We start from the raw sequence: 22,848 nt of genomic DNA on the forward strand, positions 1-22,848 counted from the left end.
AAACCTAAAACAAGTACTAAAGTAAACCTCAAAACAAAGTTCAAGCACCAAACCATAAATTTACCCTTCTAATTTCATAATAGCAAAAAGTAGGTGGTAGAGACAAATAAATACAAGTGTCAAATTATTTTAATAACATTAGATATCAAATTAATTAAAATTATACCAATATTATAAATAAAACAAATTAAATTAATTAATCAATAAATTAAAAATTAAATTAATTTAAGGCCATTAAAAGACAATGATGCCATTTGACTTTTATTCCTCCCTTGGCCTTTAATTTCAAACCAATAATTCTCTACTTTCAATGGATGGAATTATCACTTTTGGAAAAATATAATAATTGGTCCATTATCAAGAAAAATAATAGAAAATAGGGTCGAGATTCCTTTCCTTTTTCACTATAACACCTTAAATTATTACCTAATATGGGTCTTCATATTTAAATTTACATTTATTTCTATATTTCATGCAATAAAATAATATATTCTCTTTAATATATATTTATAAAATATATTTTCTTAATTTGTTTTTAAAATTAAAAATTCTTCTCAACTTGTAAAAATATCAACTCTACTTCATTTTGTATTTTGTTTAAATAGTGGGCAAAATCCCATCAATATATATAAAATATAAGGGTGAATTATGTAATTTTTTTATTTTTAGAAAATAACAGTTAAAAGAATATTTAGAAAAAATATTTTTATACATGAAATAAAAATATATTATTCGAGTTGTATTTTCAAAAGACATATTTAGTATAATGTATGTTGTTGACGTGATAAAATGTTCAAGCAGAGTTTTTAATATTGTAGTGGTCATGAAAACAATAAATTAAAAGAAGAAATTAAAAAATATATTAATATTAGGGTAAACTACATATTTAGAACCAAAACTATTTGTTTCATTTTAAAACTTAACATATTTATACCTAAACAATCAGTTTTGGACGTTTTAGTACCTAAACTTTCAAATTTTTTTAAAATTTAACGTTAAATTTTAAACGGAGTATTAAAATGAAATAAAAACTAAATTCTATATATGATTTTAAAAAATTAAAGTTTAGATACTTAAATAGACAAAAACTTATAATTTAATTACTAAACGCGTAGTTTGCCCTTAATATTATACACATTTGTACTAATACGAACACAACAAGACATAAAAGATATTTTTGTAAATCTCAAAGCTAATCATATCATCAACCGATGTAATGTTCGTCTCTTATGCTTCACCAGTTTCAAATATTCGCAGTCAACTTTGTTTGGTATTCCCATTTACCCCTGTACATTTCCATTTTCTTCTACCTCCAGCAAAACCATATCATCCCCGACCAATCGTCTATGACAAAGCAAAGTCTTTGGATCCTCTCTCTCTCTCTAAAAAGAACACATTTTCTCTGTCAAGAAACCCCATTGTTTCTCTCAGAACTTTCCTTTTCCTCGAGGCACTGCGAACCCTGTTTTGGTTGACTAGAGTGAGCAATCTTCACAACCCAAATGTCAAAATCTGTTCCTTTTTTGGAATCTCCATGAAAGATTTGCTTTTTCACCTTCAAAGATCTTTTTTTAAACAATGAAGTATTCAACTCGACTTGACTCAGTGGTGTTCCAGCTCACACCAACTCGAACCAGGTCAGGGTTTTATCTGTTTTTGTTGCTGCTAATCTTTAGCTTCATAGTGTTTAGCATCAGAGTGCTAATCATTATGCCGTGCTTTCACTTTCACCAGGTGTGATTTGGTGATAACTGCAAATGGGAAGACTGAGAAGATGGCTCCTGGTTTGCTTAATCCATTCCTTGCCCATTTGAAGGCTGCACAAGAGCAGATGACCAAAGGGGGTTATTCAATCATCCTTCAACCAGACCCCACCATTGATGCATCTTGATTCATAAAAGGGACAGTGGAAAGGTTCATATAATCTTTATTTGGTACTCATTCTTACTGAGATTTTTGAATTTGATGAGTCTTTTCCCTCATTCTAGTGTGTGATGATCGAGCCTATAATGCTTATCGATCTTGTTGTCGAAATTGTCGAAAATGACTATCCGGTTAATCTTTTCCTTCCCCTTGAAATTTACATGGGATGGTGATTTCTCTATATGGCATTTACAGGTTTGTTCGGTTCGTGAGTACTCCCGATATCTTAGAACGAGTGTATACCGTCGAATCCGAAATTTTGCAGGTTGAAGGGCTATTGCAATTCAAAGCAATGGCGTTAGAGGATTGAGTGCTGTAAGTAATATTTTTGGGAGTTTTATTATATGTGTAACATAGAGATTAATTGTACATGTTCTTTCTTCTTTCCACAGGTAGAAGAACATCAAGTAAAGCGTGCGGAAAGCGCCGGCACGGAAGGTACTATTAGCAACTTATTTACCAATGGTCTCCCGTCTAACTGGATTGGTGCGTTTTTAGTATAAATTAAGGATGAACTTATGGACCAAGAAGTCATATGTTTGTTCAAACCTTTCAGCATTAGTTCTGATTTTTTTTTTGGGTTCATGTTTTAATTTTTTCTGTTCTTGCATTGTACCTGATGGCTTTCGACAGGCAGCAGGGGTACACCACATTCCAATGACGAGAAAGCCATTGTCCTTTTCTCGGTTATTATACGCTAAATAATCCTCGGCATTATTTGATCTTGTAATAAATTTGATTAAATCTTGTTTTCTTCCTTGCACCCTAGTGCACTGCATCCTGAAGCGAACTCGTCTTCTGTGGAGGGAAATTCTAAGTATGTCGTAGGGTGACTGAATGGACAATATGTAATTGAGGATATTGAATCGAATATTATCAACAGTTTTGAGTAACAACGAAGAACATAATGTTGAATTATCATCTCTTTGTATATGTTTAACTTGTTTGAATAATCTTAAGGCCATACATAACATGGTGTTTCGACCTTTCACTAGAGCTCAACTTTTGAAAGTCCTGGAGACAAGGAAGACAGTGCAGCAGAAACTGCAAAGTATGGCCTTTGCACGTGCTGTAGCTGCCGGTTTCGACATCGATCACGTGACGTGACGCCTTTGATTTCATTTGCTGAAACTTTTGGAGCCTCTCGTTTCAGGTATGTGGAATTTTCAAATAATCAATTTAGTTCTATGCAACCATATAATCTTATCGGTGGTTACATGTCATATATTAATCAGATGTTTTCTCTTAGTTGAAAATTACCCAAGTTTAAGACGACAGTTTTCCATTTATGATACATATTGGAAGAGAAATTTGTGCAGCTGTGAATGGTCTCTTGATTACTCTTTTCATTGCAGGGATGCTTGTATAAAATTTAATGAATTATGGAAAAGAAAGCATGAAACTGGCCAGTGGCTTGAGATTGAAGCAGCTGAAGCAATGTCTAGTTGATCCGATTTCCCTGCCATGAATGCAACCGGCGCCGTGTTTTCCAAGAACAACGGAAAATCTGGTGTTGAGTCAAGTACAGGTATGTGTTTTTGAGCTAAGTCTAAGTAGCTTAGGTTATGTTTGGTAACTTAAAAGGTGGCAAGTTTCCCTGTCCGATTTTCCTCCCACACGATTTGGTTGGTTTTGATCCCGGGAATCTCGATTTATGGCATTCATCCATTTTCTTTGAACACCTCATTTTTGTGCTTGACAAATGTTTTATTCATGTTTGCTACTTTCACCTAAAGTATGAACTGAAATAAATAAAATTCTGATATGGCCAGACCACCAATGGATCAACAAACCCCTGCTCGTCAATAATATTATCAAGCTCAGTATCCGCACCCGATGTTTCCTCCCTGGCCTATCCATTCTCCACCTGGTGGTATGCCTCCCTTTCAAGGATATCCTATGCAAGGGATGCCTTACTACCCAAATTACCCTAGAGGTAGTCCCTTCTTTCAGCAACCTTATCCATCAATGGAGGATCCAAGACACAATTTTGGTAAAAGAATACAGAAACGGCATTCAATGGATAGCAGGGAAAGCCATAGTGGATCAGATACCTGGGAGATTGAGAGATCAAAATCTAAGTTAATGAGGAGTTGGAGAACGGAAATTCACCAAGTCCAAAATCGAGAAAGAAGAGTAGTAGGTCAAGTAAAAGAAAGTCGGGAACGGTGGTCATACGTCAATTATATCACTTCAAAGAGGGAGAACTCTTCAGGCAGTGATTCGCAGTCGCATTCTGGCTCTGAAGAGGAGGTGGAGGATGGAGATACTGAGCATAAGAACTCTCGGAGATCCTCGAAGGTGAATGGAAGTCGAACAAAGTCTGTTGATGCATATGATAGGGAAGAAGCAGCTAACGGGAAGGATACGGATGGTGGACACTGGCAAGCATTTCAAACTTATTTACTTAAGGATGCCGAAGAAGAAGAATGTAGAACTGACCGAGAAATGTTTCAAGGAAAGAGAAGACCGAATCGAGTGCGTGGAAGTGAAGATCCTTTAGTTTTCAGGGGGCGAGAAATGGGTCAGTTCGAAGAAGGGAATGCAACTGACATGCATGAAATTAGTGCAAGTGGCTCTCGCATGCCTAGAGGATCGAATGATCAGTCTTCGACTATTGGAAGAGGTGGTCATGCTGTTGACGATGGCAGAATTTTCATTGATGGTGAAATGGATGGCAGGAGGGTTTATCGAAGAAACATAAACGATGGATTCATCGTAGAAAGACAACAGAATCTGTCAGATTTTACAAATTCTCCATCAGATCTACAGACTTTTAACCGGTTTGAACGTTCATCCAACGGTTCGGAAAGAAGATCATCGAATAATATAAATTATGATTCCTACATAATTCCATTCAGGTCCACTTCAGTCACTCAACTCGGAACCGATGACCGCAGTGCTATCCATATGGATTCTGATTTCTCATTGTCACTTCAGAAAGCAGAAAATATACCTAGTGGGATTGGAAGCCAGGTCAATTATGAACTCGATGATTTGACTTTGATGCCTGAGCGATGAGCCGAAATGGGGTCAATCAGGTATGATCCGGCCTTGGATTATGAAATGCAGGCTCATGTTGAAGATGGTACTTCACTGAGTAAGAAAAATAAAGAGGGAACGCAAGGGTCTAAAAAGTCGGAAAAGGATCGAAAATCGAAACTTATTGCTGATCCTTCTGATAAAAAGAAAGCTGTAGGGCCAATAAGGAGAGGAAAACCTTCGAAACCAAGTCCTTTGGATGAAGCAAAAGTCCGGGCCGAGAGGCTAAGAACCTATAAAGCTGATCTTCAGAAGCTAAAGAAGGAGAAGGTATTCTGCTTTTGGTGCATTGAATTCTTCGAGTGCTTATAGTTCAACCTCGCCTCTCTTTACAACTAGGCCATGTTATTAGTAATTCATTAACACATTTTCAGGAAGATGCTGAAATTAAACGACTTGAAGCATTGAAGATGGAGAGACAAAAGAGAATTGCTGCTAGAGGTGGTTCTATTCCGGCTCAGTCGTCAGTAGCCGCACAAAGCTCTAAACATTTGCCATCTCCGAGCTCTCATAAGGCATCAAAGTTTACTGATGGTGAGCCTGGACCGTCGTCGCCACTACAAAGATCCATCAAGCCTGCTTCTGTGGGATCAGCTGGTTCTCACAAAGCTTCTAAACCGAGCAAACTGAACACCGCCGCGGAAATAGGTTAAGCCAGTCAGTTTCATCATTGCCTGTACCGAAGAAAGACAATGGCGGTGTAACTCCTGATACAAAGGCATCTATGGCAAGGATTAGGAGATTATCAGAACCGAAAACAATTAGCAGCCCACTTGTTTATTCAGTGAAGTCGCGGCACTCCTAGCCATCGAAGAGTACAAAAGTATCTGGTGTGCCTGAAAGCAAAAAAATATCAGCAATTGTGAACCATGGTAAAAGTATGATTGCGTCCCTTCCCGAGCTCAAAATTAAAACAACTAAAGCCCCTGATGTTACCAGCAGCAAATTGGGAGGAAATGAAATGACTCAGAAGGTGACTGGAAGTATTTCTTCGACCACCGTGTTACTGAACCAAGTAGGAACAAGGAAGAAGTTTCACTTCATGCTGATGGGGACGACAGTACAGTGGTTGAGAAAACTGTTGTGATGCTTGAATCCGTTCCTGCAGTAAACTCATCCAAAGGAACTACGGTAGTTAAGAAGGGAAATGATGGCATCTTTAAAATCAGGAGGGAGACTGAGATGGTGTCGGATTCTGCTGCCGTTCATGCACCAGTTTCTTCATTGAATCCTCAAGCACTCGATAAAGAACAGATACAACAAAAACAAAGAGCTTATGAGGTAGGATTTATAAGAAAGACTAGCCTCAAATTTTACAGTTCCAACTTCTAATTATCATTTCTTGTTCACGTGTCTCTAAATACGCTGTACATATTTGCAGGCTCAGAAGGCAAATATAAGTGACACGGAGAAGGAATTGTTGAAATTTACTAGTGCAAGTGTTACCGGAAAAAAGTATCAAGCCCCTTTAGCTCGGGTTTCTTCTGTGGATGATCCATGTACCGAAATTTCCGAGTATGTCAGAGCACCTCCAGCTAGCATGCCAGCTGCAACAACAAACTCAGAATGTTAGAGCTCTTGTAGCTGACACTAATAACTTGAAACTAGAAAAGATTCCTGAGGTGTTGGATGTGCCTCAGGTAAAGGACTCATCAAAAGGATTCCGACGGCTGTTGAAGTTCGGAAAAAAGAATCATAACTCAGCTAGAAGCGAACATAGTATCGACTTGAGCAGTGAGGCTGAAGAGTTGGTTCCAAATGCTGCCTCATCCAGTGAAGGTAATTGCCTTGTGTTCCATCCCTTGTGAACTTTGATCGATATTCGATGCATTTAAAAATTCGATTGCATTCGGTTCCGAAGCTGACTAGTTTTCTGATTTTTATCAGTTCATATGTTGAAGAATCTGATCTCCCAGGACGAGACCCCGACAGCCGGTAATACACCAAAAAAATGTAAGTATCCGCTGCTCATTGCCCTTCTTCGCCTTCGACTCCATTTCATTTTACATCATTGAAGGTGGAGAATCTGAATGACTTTACATATATAATCATACAGCTCTCGCTCGTTTTCATTGTTGTCATCGTTCCGAAGCAAGACCAGTGAAAAGAAGTATATGGCTGGAGGATGAAGGTGAAGCCATAAACTTTTGTTATTTCTTTTCCATGGATATGTTTGTAAGAAAAAATTCTTTCTGCAGCCACTTTCATTGGTTAATGGTCTTAAACCTAATTGGTTTCGAGCCGACTTTTCGTCCCGATTTATGTTTTCTTTCTTATGTGTTCATGAATTCTGCCATTGTTTACTGTGAATGAGAAATCACATGGGGTTTAGCTTGGTTCTTCCATTAGGCCGCAACCTTTTTATAAAATGAGTAAACTACCCCAAATATCACCGAATTTTCGGTTCTTTATTGCTTTTACCATTGAATTTTAAAGTACTTCAATTTCAACCCTATTAATCTTTGGTATTGGATTCAATGTAACCAGGGTCTGATGATGTGGTAATTTATTTTCTATCAACTCTAATTTGTATATTGATTTTGTCATTAAATTTTACAATTTTTTTAATTAATCATTGAACTTTAATTTAGGTATCAATTTGTTTTTTTAGGGTAGATTATGTATTTAGTATCTAAATTATTAGTTTTGGTCGTTTTAATACTAAACTTTCAAGTTTTTCAAAACTATACTTATCATTTAGTTTTCATATTATTTTAGTACTCTGTCGTTAAAAATTTACCATGTTTAGTACTTAAACTATCAATTTTGATTTATTTTAATACTTAAACTTTTAATTTTTTTTCAAAACTTAACGTTAAATTTTGAATGAGGGTATTAAAATGAAACAAAAATTAAACTTTAGATATGATTTTGAATAAAAAAGTTAAAAATTTAAGTATTAAAACATATCAAAATTAATAGTTTAGACACTGAATGCATAAATTATCTTTTTATATTAGATTATTTTTTCATAAAATATATTCAAAATTGATAAAAAAAAATCATCTAAAGGTTCCATAACACCTCAACCCTTCAAACACGAGTCTTATACCTAAAAAAATGATGATTTTTTATGTTTAATTTCAAGAGTTTTGAAAAAAAAATCAGTGAAGTGATATAAATTGATGGGACAAAATTATCGATATCTAGAGTTATCATGAAAGACGTCGAAGAACGTTGGATTTTAATAACTAAAAATAAGTTAAAAAATGATAAAAAATTACAAAACTCAATAGGTATAACGCTAAAAATAACTCTCAATGTTTATTAAAATGGTCATTTTGCCTCCTATTTTATTTTTTGAAGCATTTTGTCTCTCAACTTTTTATTTTAAGGCAAAAAGCTCATTCTGTAGATAAAAATCATTAGTTAACACGATTAATACTCTAAAATAGGATCTTTTTTAACCTAAAATGAAATGTTGCGGGTTGAAACATCCCAGAACAAAAGAATAAGTGGCAAAGTGATTATTTTATCAAATGTTAGGATCCTTTTTAACCTAAAATGAAATGTTGGGGTCAAAATACTAAAAATAAAAAATGAAACCCATTTGTGATAGTTTTCCGTAAAATGAAATGGAAGGTCCCTTTTATTACCTTGAGAAAGGTCAAGTGATGAACACGAAATGGGGAAGAAAAGGGTTTGATTTGCAGATTCAGATTCACTGATACAGATGAAAACACAAAACTACTAATCGAATCGAATGATGACACATGAGATATCGCTCTTGCTCATCCTCGTTAAAGCCTCCTTCGTCAGGCACTCTGCTGCTTCCTGTGGATCTTCCAAATGCCTGATGAGATTCACAGCTTCTTGGTTTTTCATCACCTGAGAATCACCAACAATGCACATCATGATCAGAACGTGATACAGATGGTGTTGGAAAATGCATCGGAACACGATGACAGATGGTTTTATTCCGACATACCTCCCAGATTCCGGTGCTAGCTATGATGATGAACTCGGTGTCGGCATCGATCTTTTCGGCCCCAACGGCGAGTTCTGAGCTCTTGGGGGGCCTTATAGCCTCTGCATCGCTCGAATCGCATACTAATATACGAACTTTAGGCACAAATGTGACCCATGAAACGGTATCAGATAGTGTTACATTTCGAGAATCGAAAATCTGAATGATTTAAACTCGGGTTTCGATACCTGGAAACAGCCTACGAGTCCAATGTCTGCTGGCTCCACCATGATGCTTGCTGCTCAGCTGATGAGCCACACCGTCTCTACATACAACGGCTCTATAGCCGCCAAGGTTGGCCATCACAAGCTTTTCTCCATTGATGACCATCACAGACGCCGACCCTGCTCGAATTGTCTCGTCGTCCTTCTGCGCCTCTCTCGCCTTTGCTCTCGCTCCAAGATACACTTTCTTCATCGTCTCCTTCGTCTTCCTGTTGATTCGAGACTGCAACAGAAGTTTTCGACATTAAAATCTCATTCTACACTTGCACGTACACGTATATATATATATGATTCATTGTTTACTTGTTTAGGCTTCTTATCAAAGAAATGAGACTGCATAAACTTGGTAACTCCATCGCCAATCCTCGCATCAAAAACTCCGAAGAACCATAACTCGAGCTCATCGATTTGCTCTCTCTGAACCACGACGGAATCAAGTTCCCGTTCATCGGAGCTGCCTCTCAGTGACTTATTTTCAACAACATGGTAGCCATGAGAGACCGGAATCATCCATGAAGGCTTCTTTTTAACCCTGTTCTCTCTTTTCTTGCTTCCACGAAATCGTCTCAGCTTAAACGCCTGCTCCATCATCCAAAAAAATCCAGAAAACATAAGAAAAAAAAATTCCCAGATACGTTTAATGAGAACTAAGCTTTATACGAAGTCAAACACGGAAAAGAAAATCTGGGTTTCGATCTTCAAAGCGATTCATTTCGTTCTTCATACGTTAAATTTATGAAGAAAGTCACCTCTGACCAAAAAAATAAATGAAAATGGCGTTGGATTTTGCTTACCTTGAGCTTAAAGCGGATATCTTTTAGTCCCATATTTCAAAATCCTTCAACTTTGTGATGGGGAGTGTTTCTGAAGATCATTATATACAAGAAAGTTAAAAACAATTTTGTTTCCATTTTCTTGTTGGCAAATAAATACAAATTGCTGATATGTTTGAAGTTAATAGAAAATCTGAATCTGTTTGAACAAAATATATTTAAGTTTTGAAATTTAAGTTATTAATGTTTTTAAATGGGAAAATTTATTGGTTCTGATTGTATCTGCTCAGCAAGTTTACTCCTCTAACTGCCATTTTTTTCTCATTCTATTGATTTTTCCCGAGAAAATTTAAAAAGAAAAACTGAATTCTACTGATTGGTCATCTTAAATCAGTTTAACATTATCAGATTTATTTAAATTTAAATTTTATTCAAGATCGATAACTTAAAATTTTTCAATTTTATCAATCATAACACTAAACTTTTATTTTCGTTTCGATTATTCCACCGAATCTCGTTAATGGTACAATGACATGGCTGACGACTGTCGACATAGACACCTCACCAATGCTATAATTGAAACGAAAATCAAAATTTGATGTTTTAATTGATAAAATTAAAAGTTCAATAACATAGATAATATAACGACTAAAATTTCGAATAGTATCTGGTGTAGTTTACCCATAGAAAATTTATGGGATAGGTATATGAAAATTGGACCGACATGGCTCATAGAGCCTTAAATATCAGTTCTGGTGAGCTAGGTAAACAATATATTGGAATTAATTAGACATATTTGTTCCTACTTTTAGCTTGTACATATCTTGATTCAAAGCTGCATGAAAAAGAATGCAACATCTGTCTATGTCATGTATTAATCAATATAAATAAAATTAATGATTTAAATCTCGACGTTTATAAATAAAATAAATTAGATTGAGAGTATCGTCTCAATAATTTTAAATTAATTTTGAATAACTCCAAATATTTTTAAAAAATAGTAAAATTCATCATTTTCACTGGATTTTACTTTCTCTTATTTTATTTATTATACTTTCAATTTTTCTAATTTACTCACTGAACTTTTAAATTGCTCTTATTTTGACCACTTTAAATTATTTTATTATTTGTGTATGATGTGATATCATTTATTATTTTTTAATATAAAGTAATTTTATTATTATTTCGAAGGTTGACAATGGTCGATGGTGGGCGGTAATTATTTTAAGTCTTTTTAAATTTAACAATAATAGAATATTATTTTATTATTTATTTTAAATTATTTTTATATTGAATAATAATAATAAATTCCACATCATACAACAATAATAAAATAATCCAAAGTGATTCAAAAGTTCAGTGAGTAGATTAAAAAATTTAAAGTATAGTGAGTGAAATAGGAGAAAATGTAAAGTTTAGTGTGAAATGGTATAATTTACCCTGAAAAGAATCGACAAGTAAAGAACACTTCAACCGCTGAAATAAACAGTGGTTACGAGGTCCAAGAGAAGTAGGTGTAGTGTGTGCAACCAATTCTAGAAGATAATTGAGATCACAAGTCGGATAAATTCAGCTTTGCATGCTATTGTTTTGCATTCATTTGATAGAAGTTCCAAGTTTAAGGGCCAATTTGACCAAACTTCCCAAATTTATGGACCAATTTGTGTATTAAACCTTTTCTATAATTGAATAACCCAAATACTTTCCGTCCAATTTAAGTATTGGAAGAAACAAACTCATAATAACTTCTCTATTTTGATTCAAGATTTCTTCTTCCACATTAGTCCTTGAACTGATCAACTTTGCTCATTTTTAGTCCCATTGATGACTCGATACAATATCAATTACTACATCATCAAAATGACAAAATCCAAGTTCAAGAACTAATGTGAAAAGAACTTTAAAGGACTAATATAAGAAAAGTTGGAAAGTTCAGGGACATAAAGCTATTTAAACCCTTTAACATTTGACAAGTATTACAGATAGTGTCTCATGCATCCAATATAAATAACAGGAGTTTGACGAAGAAACATTGCAAGCACCACATTTGACGAGCGATATCTGGCAAATAAACTCACTACAAAATGTTCATGACAAAACTAGCGGAACCCCATGATTCGGTTCGGTATCGGGCTCTTGCCTGACGACTCCGGCCCTCTGCAAAATACATTACAGCCAGTTAGCTCAGATCAAGGTTTCAAGGAAGAATTTTGGATTTCGATAAGAACAACCGTGCATAAATCCGGTAAACATGTTATAAGATGAACTGACCTTGATCTTAGCTAGCATAAGCTTGAACCGATCGAAGTCATTGAGAGATGCCCTTCTCTTCTGGACAATCAGTTTCCTGCCCCTTGAGCTATTCTCCCACTTGTTCTTAACATCTGTCCGCAGTCGAATGGAAACAATTTCGCAAGAAAATTGTACTTTTGAGAAACAACATGATGACAGTAAAAATCATTGTCCTTACCAGCCTTCTCCACAGCTTCGATCAATGTATTTTTCTTCGGAACAGGGGGATGTCGACTGTGATATCGGTCAATGTAAGCCTCTTGAAGTTCATTTGGCCTCTGAACATAACTGGGGCATCAACAAGTGCCTGCCACACCAAGATAATAGCAACACACTATTTTTTAACTTAAAATGATGGGTTCGGAACATAGTGAATAGTCAGATGAACATTTTGTAATTTTTAATAGTCGAGGGACTCAACAAAGCAACACTCTATGGTCGGAGGACAATTCTGTAACTTTTAATAGTCGAGTGACTTAATAAAGTAGTACCTTAAAATCAGGGGACCTACTTTACCCAAAAAATTAATGATCAGATTATAATCTTCCTTTACTTAAGTGATTGCGGGTGTAATTTACCCCTTTTTTATTGGTTGCACTTTGACTAACAATAATTTAGCAAATACTCGTACACTAGGAAGAATAAGAGCCCCTATTGGAAAAAATCAGAGGGGCCTAATTAAAAAGTTGAAAAAGTTAGAGGGTTTGACCTCAACCACGTCCATGCTCTGTGTGTAAAGTCGGAAGTTAGTTATGGAATGGATTAAAGGCTCCACTTTTTCCTATATAAAAAGGGACTCGAAACAGAGGAAATGATCAATCAGTGTTTGTGGGAACCAAAAAAAGGAGAGGAAAATGGAAGGATCGGACAGGAAATACGACCACGGGCTCTTTTCATCGGAGCTAAACACACTGGCAGCCGTGGCTGAAACCCTGTTCCCTCCTCTGTCGCCGACTTGTTGTCATGAAGAAAACCAGACACCGTCGAGCAAAGCTGTTTGGTCTTTCATGGAAGCTTCGGCCTCCGAATCACCGATTCCGAATGAGGTAAAACTCAGTTATTTCATTTTATCACATGATTCGGGTCATCGAGTCGGTTCAGATCGTGTTCGAGTTCGAGCTTCTATCGAATTAACCGAATTAAACTTATTCATTTCCGGTTTATTAGGCAGCCGAGGCAATATGGAAAAGAGCATCCCTGGAATGTTTGACACTGGTGAGAATCGTGTTGCTGTTGTTGTCGAGCGGAATCGGGACGTTGTTGCTCTGTGGAAGGCATTGTTTGGGCGGGAAATGGCCTTACATTAACCGATTTTCGAGTATTCCAGTGGCGAAAAGAGAGCAAGTTATACAATCTTGGCTTAAGCATCGGATCTTTACTCCGATCAGGAGTGCTTTCGTCTTCCTCAAACTGATCATCCTTTACCATGTCTTCGTTAGGGTAATTATTAATGCATATTCAAATATGAATACGAGTTATAATGCATATTTGAATACGATTACGAGTTATAATTTGATGTTTCAGGTCGACAAGAATGGTGAAAATCCATTGTGGGAAGCAATAGGGTACAACATAGACAAGGTTGAGGATGTTCCAAATGAGAAACCTCTTAAAAAAGGAATAGTTGAGACATTGCTTGCAAAAGACGTCACTGATCTTTGCAATTCTTTAACAAAGAAAGGCCTTCAAGTCACCGAAGATCAACGGAAAAACGTCGTCAAGATCAAATGTGATGCAGTAGTAGTCGGTTCCGGATGTGGAGGCGGTGTCGCGGCGGCCACATTGGCAAGTTCGGGGATGAAGGTGATCGTGTTAGAGAAAGGAGAGTACTATGGTCCGGTGGATTATTCCCCATTCGAAGGTCCTTCGTTGGAGAACCTATATGAACTAGGCGCAAACTTTCCGAGTGTGGATGGACAGATAATGATTCTCGCAGGCTCTACGTTGGCGGTGGCTCGGCTGTTAATTGGTCGGCTTGTATACGGACGCCGGAACCATTACTTCGAGAATGGGCCGAGGAGTGTAAACTCTCGGTTTTCAAGAGCAGGGAGTATCAGTCAGCTATGGATATTGTTTTTAAGAGACTCGGTGTCACGGAGGATTGTAAATTGGAAAGTTTGCAGAATCAAGTTCTTCGTAAAGGGTGTCGAAATCTCGGACTCGAAGTCGAAAAAGTGCCTCGAAATTCTTCAGAAGGCCATTACTGTGGATCTTGTGGGTACGGTTGCAGAAGAGGAGACAAGAAAGGGACCGATAAAACATGGCTGGTTGATGCAGTTAACAATGGCGCGGTCATTTTAACAGCCTGTAAAGCAGAGAAATTGATGTTGGAACCGAACAAGACAAGAACAAGTACGAGGAAACTCAAGTGTTTGGGTGTTATTGCACAATCTTCAAACCAAAACATCAAGAAGAAACTGCAAATAGAAGCCAATGTGACAATCTCAGCCTGTGGGGCACTTAACACACCTCTTTTGATGTATTCAGGCGGGCTTAAGAATCCGAACATCGGTCAGAACCTTCATCTCCACCCAGTTACATTGGCTTGGGGTTACTTCCCGGATTCGATTTCAGACCTCGAAGGTAAATCCACCGAAGGTGGGGTCATAACATCGGTTCATCAAGTATTGGGATCCGATAACAAATTGCAAGCCATTATCGAAACTCCACTAATGGGACCAGGACAGTTCATTTCTGTATGTCCTTGGGTGTCCGGTCTCGACATCAAACAGAGGATGCTAAGATTTCCAAGAACTGCTACCATGCTAACGATAATAAGGGACCGAGGGACCGGAAAAGTTGAAACCGATGGACGGATATCGTACAAGTTCGAAAAGTTGGATCGAGAAAACATTCGAGCCGGGCTGAGACGAGCATTGAGGGTTTTAGTAGCGGCCGGGGCTGTTGAGGTCGGGACTTATCGAAGTGATGGACAAAGAATGAGATGCAAAGGGGTGAAAGATGATGAGTTGGGCGAGTTTTTGGACACTGTCTCGGCAGATGGCGGACCGTTGTCGTATGTCGAAAACTGGACCGTGCACTGCAGTGCTCACCAGATGGGGAGTTGTAGGATGGGCGTTAATGAAAAAGATGGTGCGGTCGATGAAAACGGAGAGAGTTGGGAAGCTCAAGGATTGTTCGTTTGTGATGCGAGTGTTTTACCAAGCGCCGTTGGTTTTAATCCTATGATCACTGTCATGAGCACTGCTTATTGCATCTCAGAGGGAATCATAGTATTAAATTGCGGCGGCAATACGAAATAATAATCGTATTATAGCGATTTTTAGAGTCACATCACGATTTTTGTGATATGAAACTGTTATGTATCGAACGAATATTTTTCAATCGAATATGTATTCTGCAACGACACGATTACATAGTATGGATACATCATCAAATGTCTTCAGTTAACAAAATAGGATCAACTCTCTAAACTTCCATTTTCCCTGAATTCAAAACTAGAAAATCGTTGCCTTGGAAGTTTATGCTTGAGCAGCACGTTATCAGCGAGACAAGATTTCGATGTCGAACATTTCTTAAAACCTCACATTCAGTCGTGAAACTCTTGATGGCTCCAAGGTTTCGAAGGTTCAGTACTTCGATTGCGACAGTGTTTTCTTGTTGGTCAAGAAACAGAAACCCTTTATAAACAGACTTGAAACGAGTATAATATTCTTCATCTGTCATTTGACTCACTCAAATTTAACCCACTCATTTACAGTCCTATTTGATACAGTGAACAATAATTACACCTAAAAACTCACATTTAACCACAGTATAATATTCTTCACATGTCATTTGACTGGACTTGAGTTTAGAGAAATTTCACCTAATGCGAAACTGGATCCAATTTTTAAGTTAAAATCTCACATTTAATCCGATACAATTATATAAAATTCATTTTTATTTGGTTAAATAAGAATTTAGTCGTCTAATCGAAACTGAATCCAATTTTTAAGTTAAAAACTCACATTTGATCTGACACAATTATATAAAATTTCATTTTTATTTGGTAAAATAAGAATTTAATTGGAAAAAATATATAGATAGATGAATGTTATAACAATTATCTCTAATATATAGACAAAGATCAATTATATTATTATTCTTGAGTCGAATTATATCTTTTTTACAATAAATTCAAACCTGACCTCATTCTTAAAAATTCTGACCCGAATAAAACTCATTTTTTTCTAGTCAAATTTGGATAAATATCCATCCCTAGCTATGATGCACCCTATTCATATTGTATAATGGTATTCATTATATCCAATGGTCAGGGCCGGTCCAATGAGTTTTAATGCCCTGGGCGAGATAATAATTCTATGCCCTATACTTGTACCGTATAATAGACAACATAAATAATTTTTTGCTGTCCACTTTTCACAACCCCATCCCTGAGTTAACATTGACCAAAAACCAGCAAAATTATTTGCTGTCATTCTCCCGTGAATTAACTCGAAGATTATTCATCAACAAAAATCCCTTTCCGGGTGATTTTTTTCTTGGTGATATCAGGACATTACCAGATGATTACTATTGAAGTCAATTATCAATGCATGATTCACCAACCTAACGGTATATAGCCTAAGTACACTTCTGCTATTTGGAGTAGCTTTAACAGTCGGTGAGACTAAGTAGTCTGAATGGTATAGCAATTTTCAAAATTGGCCTCATGTGACCTTTTGTAGAACAACTATTTTCAATCTTAGTCCAATGCTGAAACAAAGGGAGAAGTAATCAACTGCTTTAAGTAAATACTTGGGGAAATATTTCTGAGGGTTTTCAAATTAATAAGCTAACTGAAATATGAGCAAATTAAGTGGTATGACCACCAAGCAGGAATTGCAGAGCAATGAACATCAGACATTAGTAAACCACGAAAAAGGCTTATCAATTTTAGTATAAGGATAACACACCCACCACTTTCAAGAGCTTCCTGGACAGATTGGAGAGAAAGAATAGAGTTGCCTAATGGGTCATGATTTGGTGAAAGTCGGTGATTCTCACTTTTTTCTTCCTTAGCCTCCCGAGACAAATCAGGGGCTAAATCATACGGTGAAAGTTCTTCAATTTCACCTGAATTTTCTTTCCTATAAGCAGTTTGTACTTCCTCGTTGATCTGGTCTTCACCTTCATGAGCTTCATCAACATTTTTCCCATCAAGATTCAAGGAGTTTCCACTTTGCTTTCCGTTACTTGTCACTGCAAATGTACTTGGCATAGAGTCAAAGTTGGAGCTTCTTGAGTCAGATCAAACGCTGGATGGAGAGCCTTCCTTCTTGATTTTGACACTTTCAGCTCTTGGCTTCTTACTGATTTCAACAAAATTCTTTCCCTGTTGAACTCTTGGACTTGAATTACACACATTCTTCCCGCTAAAATTCTTCATATGGTTTCTCCTGTGCACATACCCCAGAACTGTAGGCAGGACTTGTGGCATACTGGCTGTGGTAGAAGACTTGCTACTTTGATCTTCACTATTTTCGGTGGAATCTGAACCAGTGCTGTGCATCACAACCCCACTAGCAACATTCACGTTCTTTGACGTATTCACAGGTCTAATATGAGGCCCACTATTCTGCTTGATCTCAGTTGATGCCACATGTGGAGGTTTAGTTGGATTCTCATAACCAGACAAACCTCTCTTCAAAACTTTAGAATCGTCAATAGAAGCTGAAAACTGATGTCCCTCAACCATGTCCTGGGCTATCTGACACATGTATTGGGTCGGGCCTGCCAATGGCAAAGCTTTTATATCAGCTACACATAAATTCTAAGTTCATGCAAAATCTTTCAAAACATAGAGAAATATAAAGCCAAAGTTGAGGGATGAAAAGCGCAATTTACCCACAAATTAACATGCAAAAAAACCCTCACTTGAGGGATAATCAAACGCACGAGGACACAGCTGATGTGGTTCTTTCAGCCAATCACGTATCTCCACGTCACCATCCAAAGCTCACATCTTGATCCACCTTGTCAGCTGAGTAGGGTTAACGATTCCAGTGATGTGAGTCCCATCGTCCTTCAGAATTCTCGCCACGTCAGCATAACTTCGGCTCTCTTTCTTAAGATCCTTCGGTCTGGCTTCCTGCTGGACGGGTTCTCTCGGTCCAGGCACCGGACAGCCTCCGATCGAGCCGGGTCGAATTGCTGACCCAAAAGGGTTCCCTTGGTCAAAAACTCATGTGCCATGTAGCCAGCTAAAAGCTGGTTTGAACAATCGGGAGAGGAGGGGAGCTTTGGACCGGAATAAACCGATGATTGAACCGGAATAGACGGTTTAAATGAATAAAAGGGTTCTCTCTCTTTTCGCTTCCTCGAGATTCCAGGTGTCGAAATTCTACGCTGGTGATGACTCATTTTCAGGCCACGTAAGGAAGAGGGTTAATCCCGTTAAATCATCGTTAAGTAAGGGGTTAAAACGTCAAATCGGAAATTTATTTTTTATTCTACTTCCAACTTTGGGTAGAACTGTAAAATCGTTTTTATCAATGAGATAAAACCTACAAAATACGTGAAATGACTCAATACCCCAAGAGTAGTCATAAAAGACCAAAATGCCCACTTAAAAAGAAAAGCGGAAAAGAAAACTAAAAAATCAGGAAAACATACATTTTTAAACAAAACCCATAATTTTAACTAAAAATAGATAATCAATAAAACCAGAAATTGAAAAAAGGGACAGATTTTGGATATGAAAATAAGGGGCGCCAAGGATCCCAGAGAGTTTTTTCTTAATCGGAGTGTACGGACGGATGAAAAGCGGCGAATCCGCCGGCGGACGGTGGAGTTACGAAGGTCAAAGTGATAAAAAAAAATGCAGCGAAAACAGGGTGGATGAAAGGAAAGGGGAAAACAAGAGAAAAGCAAATTAGTAAATCGAAATAAGAACAATATCTGATTGGGTTTTCTTAAACTAACATTTGGCTTTTTCGAAATGACGGAAATGCCATTAGTTGTTTACAAAATGACAGAAATTTCCTTTGTCGGTTTAACGTAGTTTTCTTTCCCCTTTTCATGTCTTCTAATGAAATTTCAAATTAGGTCGATGAAGTTACTATTCTGCCCCTTGATTTCATTTTTTCCACAATGGGGTTACTTAACTTGGGGTTAATCAAGTGTATGGGTATTAATTTAGGATAAAGTACATAAATAGTTATTCGACTATAAAATAATGCTTTATTATATCTTTCAATTATTAAAAATTATAAAATAGTCTTTTAATTATAAATGTTACTTTGTTGAGCCCCTCGACTATTAAAAGTTATAAAATAATCTTAAATCTTAGGATTTATAATTTAGGGTTTTGAGTTATAGGTAGAATATAGAATGATGCAATTAAATAATTTTAAGGACTAAATTAATACAAAAATACGATAAGGACGAAAATGATAAATTGAATCTACTACAGAGACAAAAGTAACCCTTAACCGTAAAATTTATAAATTTTGATCAACATAGTAAGGCGGTGGATAATGAAATACATGCATTAGTTATGTCAAGTAATTAAATTGATACTAATAGTATTAATTAATGTGGAAATTTTGCACCAAAAGAAATTCTTTGTGGAATTTCTACGCTCTTTGCCCTTTTGGGTTATTTATTCATCCATTGGATGTCAGAATTTGATATAGGCTTATATAACAAATAAGTACCTAAAGTATATCATATTTTTTATTTAAGTATTTACAGTATTTTTAGCCAAAATAAATACTCAAAGTTATATTTTTTTTGTCAAAATAGGCATATAAAGTATTCTATTTTTCTCATCCAAGTACCTAAAGTATTATTTAATTAATGCCACATGTAAACCTTTTTAGAACTTAGATGAAAAGGTTTGAATAGTTTAGGTATCTATCTTGACGTAATATACTTTAGGCACCTATTTTGACTAAAAATATAACTTTAGATATTTATTTTGACCAAAAAATACTTTAGGTACTTAAATGAAAAATAGAGTATACTTTAAGTACTTATTTGTGATATAAGCCTTTTATATATGATCAATATATTAAATAAGGTTAAACTACACGTTTAATATCTAAACTATTATTTTTGTTCCGTTTTGATATCTATTTTTTTTAAATCATACTAAACATTTACTTTTTGTTTCGTTTGGTAACTCGCGGTTAAAAACTTAATGGTATTGTTGTATTGACACTATTATGGGTAAATTACATCATTCATCATTCAATTATCTTCTCGTTCCTATTTTGGTCACTGAAGTTTAAAATATTTTTAATTTAATTACTTAACTTTTAAATTACTCATAATTTAATCACTCCAACTTTCAAATTTAATTTTTTATTTTACTTATACATTAAAAATAATAATAATAAATGTCATGTCATGTCACAAAAAATTATTAATAAAATAAATTATAATGATTAAAATATAAGTAATTTAAAAATTGAGTAGTTAAATTGAATGATGAATTATGTTGAGTGATGAATGATGTAATTTACTCATAAAAATGTCACATACAATATTTCCGTTAAGTTTTTAATGCGAGGTACTAAAATGAAACCTAGACTAAATGTTAGGTATGATTTAGGTAATAAAATGGAACAAAAATAATAGTTTATGTAACACCCATAACCTTTAAACATCTAAGAATGCGAGCCATAGATGTCACATCAAACTGACTAATGATCACTATTCACAGTTGCTTAAAATTTTATTTTTTTTTAATATTTCTAATTTACTATTACAGACCATTTAGTTATAACTGATAAAACAAGTTAACAACATAAATATACATGCCACTATTAGTCAAAAGAAACATTGGTGATGTCTTACTGATACTGATAATACAGATGATCTACACACGATGCTTGGGAGGCTCCTCACAAAACGTCCAAATCTTAATCAGAACATACGCATGAAAATCATCATGCGCTAAGTAGGGGTGTAAACGAGCCTAGTCGAGTCAAGCTCGAGTTTTGTTGAGCTCAACTCGACTCGAAAACTCGCGAGCTTAAAATTTTCAAGCTCGACTCGAACTCGAAATCCTGAACTGAAGCTCGTGAGCAGCTTGAAAATGCTCGAAATGAAAAAAAAAATCTTAAACTTAACTCGATTGAAGCTTCAAACTCAAACTCGAACCTGAACCTTAAATACATGAAAATATTACTGTATTTTAAAAAAATCAATACATAAATATTAATATTATTACTAATTTATTTTAAAAAATAAAATCTTAATATATTATATTTTCGAGCTTGTGACACTCCAAATATCGGGTCAGTGACCAAAATGTAAGAATTCAAAACTTAGTGGTTTAATTGAAATAACTTGAAACATTCAAGGATTTAATTTAGAAATTTTGTTTAGGACTTGATATCAAAGTTGGATTATTGCAAAGACATTATGGTCTTTTCCAAGGAATGATTTTTGTCTTCCCTTTTTAAGGGATATAAAACACGTGGATTAATGGGGGAAAGGAAAATAGAGAAGTTTGGAACCATTGTTATCTTATTCCTCGTTGTTGTGAGCTTCATTTTAAGGTGAATTGATTTCAAGTTGTTTGTTCCTTGAATTTTAAGTTAGTTCTTGTTCTTTGAGTGTTATATAAGCTTAAGGAAACTTTATGGTTGAGTAAAACTAAGAGATGGATGAATTATAGATAAATTTGTAAAATGGGTTTTTTAAGGATATGTTGATATGGTTTAGTTTTTGGATTTCTATTGATAAATTTGACTTGTCAAGAGTCTAATTAAGGAGTCAGAAGAATTAGAAATGATTAAGAACATGTTTTAAATTATGGTATAATTTTAGTCTCAAGTGTTTTAGTGGGATTTTTGGATGGTTAGTAGTGTTAAAGCGATATAATTTGGTTTTGGTAAGAGTAGTTGAGTTCAAAGGCATGAATGGAGATGAAAGTGGGAGATTTGGGTGAGTTATGGTTAATTTTCGAAATGAAAATAGTAAATTCAGGGTAAGGGTATCGGTACTGGAAGAACAGTATCGATACTTCAAGGCAAAATTAGTTTGAATTCGAGGATCAATATCAGTACTGATTGAAGAATATATCGATATTGAAATTTGGGTATCGATACCAAGGGTAGGGTATCGATGCCATTATCAAGTTTGAAATTCCATAATGTCAAAATGGTATCGATACCGAAGTGGGTATCGATACCATAGAAGGGAAGTATTGGTACTGTAGGAGGGGTAATGATACTATATTTGTGCCTGAAATGGTGAATTTGGTGTTTTTTTCAGCTTAAGCTATTAATGATCGGTTATAGCAATATGAAAACTCGATATTCATCTCGATTGTATTATTGTGTAGACATTGAACGAAGGCAAAGTCCGGGTGATTCTACGTTATAAGTTATCGATCAAGATTGATAAGGATTTTTCTAGAACTTACGTGAGGCAAAGGTGAGTGCAACTCAATTGTTTTATACTAGATTCGAGAGCGACTTGCGATAAGCCAACCTCAGAGTTTTCGATCGAAAATCTTTTTGTTTCTTTTATGTTATATTTTACAATATTTTATTCAAGTTATATTACTTAAGCTATGTTTTGATATTTATGTGTACATAATTATGAAAATTTGACATATGAATCTATGTATACGAAATAACTCGATATGGAAGTACCTATGTGAACAAGA

The 22,848-nt window shown here is 35.7% G+C and overlaps 3 protein-coding genes and 3 pseudogenes across 3 annotated transcripts; 2 read left to right on the forward strand and 4 right to left on the reverse strand.

Moving 5' to 3' along the window:
• The first annotated feature begins 1,515 nt into the window (after positions 1 to 1,515).
• LOC120213661 lies at positions 1,516 to 7,283 on the forward strand (annotated as a pseudogene).
• A 1,317-nt stretch (positions 7,284 to 8,600) lies between these two features.
• LOC120213686 (putative protein phosphatase 2C-like protein 44) lies at positions 8,601 to 9,958 on the reverse strand. Its single transcript, XM_039211750.1, has 4 exons — positions 9,460 to 9,958; positions 9,121 to 9,379; positions 8,894 to 9,027; positions 8,601 to 8,793 (listed from the first exon to the last, which is right to left on the reverse strand). Exons 1-4 carry the CDS (start codon positions 9,766 to 9,768, stop codon positions 8,656 to 8,658), a joined length of 840 nt encoding a protein of 279 aa, XP_039067681.1. The 5' UTR covers positions 9,769 to 9,958; the 3' UTR covers positions 8,601 to 8,655.
• Positions 9,959 to 12,017: 2,059 nt separating this feature from the next.
• Positions 12,018 to 12,945, reverse strand: LOC120213662 (annotated as a pseudogene).
• Positions 12,946 to 13,075: 130 nt separating this feature from the next.
• Positions 13,076 to 15,484, forward strand: LOC120213663 (annotated as a pseudogene).
• Positions 15,485 to 16,744: 1,260 nt separating this feature from the next.
• LOC120213585 lies at positions 16,745 to 18,676 on the reverse strand. Its single transcript, XM_039211689.1, has 2 exons — positions 18,072 to 18,676; positions 16,745 to 17,957 (listed from the first exon to the last, which is right to left on the reverse strand). The coding sequence occupies exon 2, from the start codon at positions 17,941 to 17,943 to the stop codon at positions 17,476 to 17,478; it is 468 nt and encodes a 155-aa protein (XP_039067620.1). The 5' UTR covers positions 17,944 to 17,957; positions 18,072 to 18,676; the 3' UTR covers positions 16,745 to 17,475.
• On the reverse strand, positions 18,252 to 18,587 carry LOC120213664. The gene has a single exon (XM_039211738.1). It carries the CDS (start codon positions 18,585 to 18,587, stop codon positions 18,252 to 18,254), a length of 336 nt encoding a protein of 111 aa, XP_039067669.1.
• Positions 18,677 to 22,848: the final 4,172 nt, after the last annotated feature.

Source organism: Hibiscus syriacus, unplaced genomic scaffold (genome assembly GCF_006381635.1).
Source record: "Hibiscus syriacus cultivar Baekdansim isolate YM2019G1 unplaced genomic scaffold, ASM638163v2 tig00110044_pilon, whole genome shotgun sequence".
Classification (NCBI taxonomy): Eukaryota; Viridiplantae; Streptophyta; class Magnoliopsida; order Malvales; family Malvaceae; genus Hibiscus; species Hibiscus syriacus.

Coding starts and splice junctions, on each gene's coding strand:
- LOC120213585 (XM_039211689.1), bottom strand. CDS start 17,943: ATGTGTCAGATAGCCCAGGACATGGTTGAGGGACATCAGTTTTCAGCT.
- LOC120213686 (XM_039211750.1), bottom strand. CDS start 9,768: ATGTTTTCTGGATTTTTTTGGATGATGGAGCAGGCGTTTAAGCTGAGA. Junction 9,028..9,120: donor GACTCGTAGGCTGTTTCCAG/GTATCGAAACCC, acceptor TTGTGCCTAAAG/TTCGTATATTAGTATGCGAT. Junction 8,794..8,893: donor CTAGCACCGGAATCTGGGAG/GTATGTCGGAAT, acceptor GGTGATTCTCAG/GTGATGAAAAACCAAGAAGC.
- LOC120213664 (XM_039211738.1), bottom strand. CDS start 18,587: ATGAGTCATCACCAGCGTAGAATTTCGACACCTGGAATCTCGAGGAAG.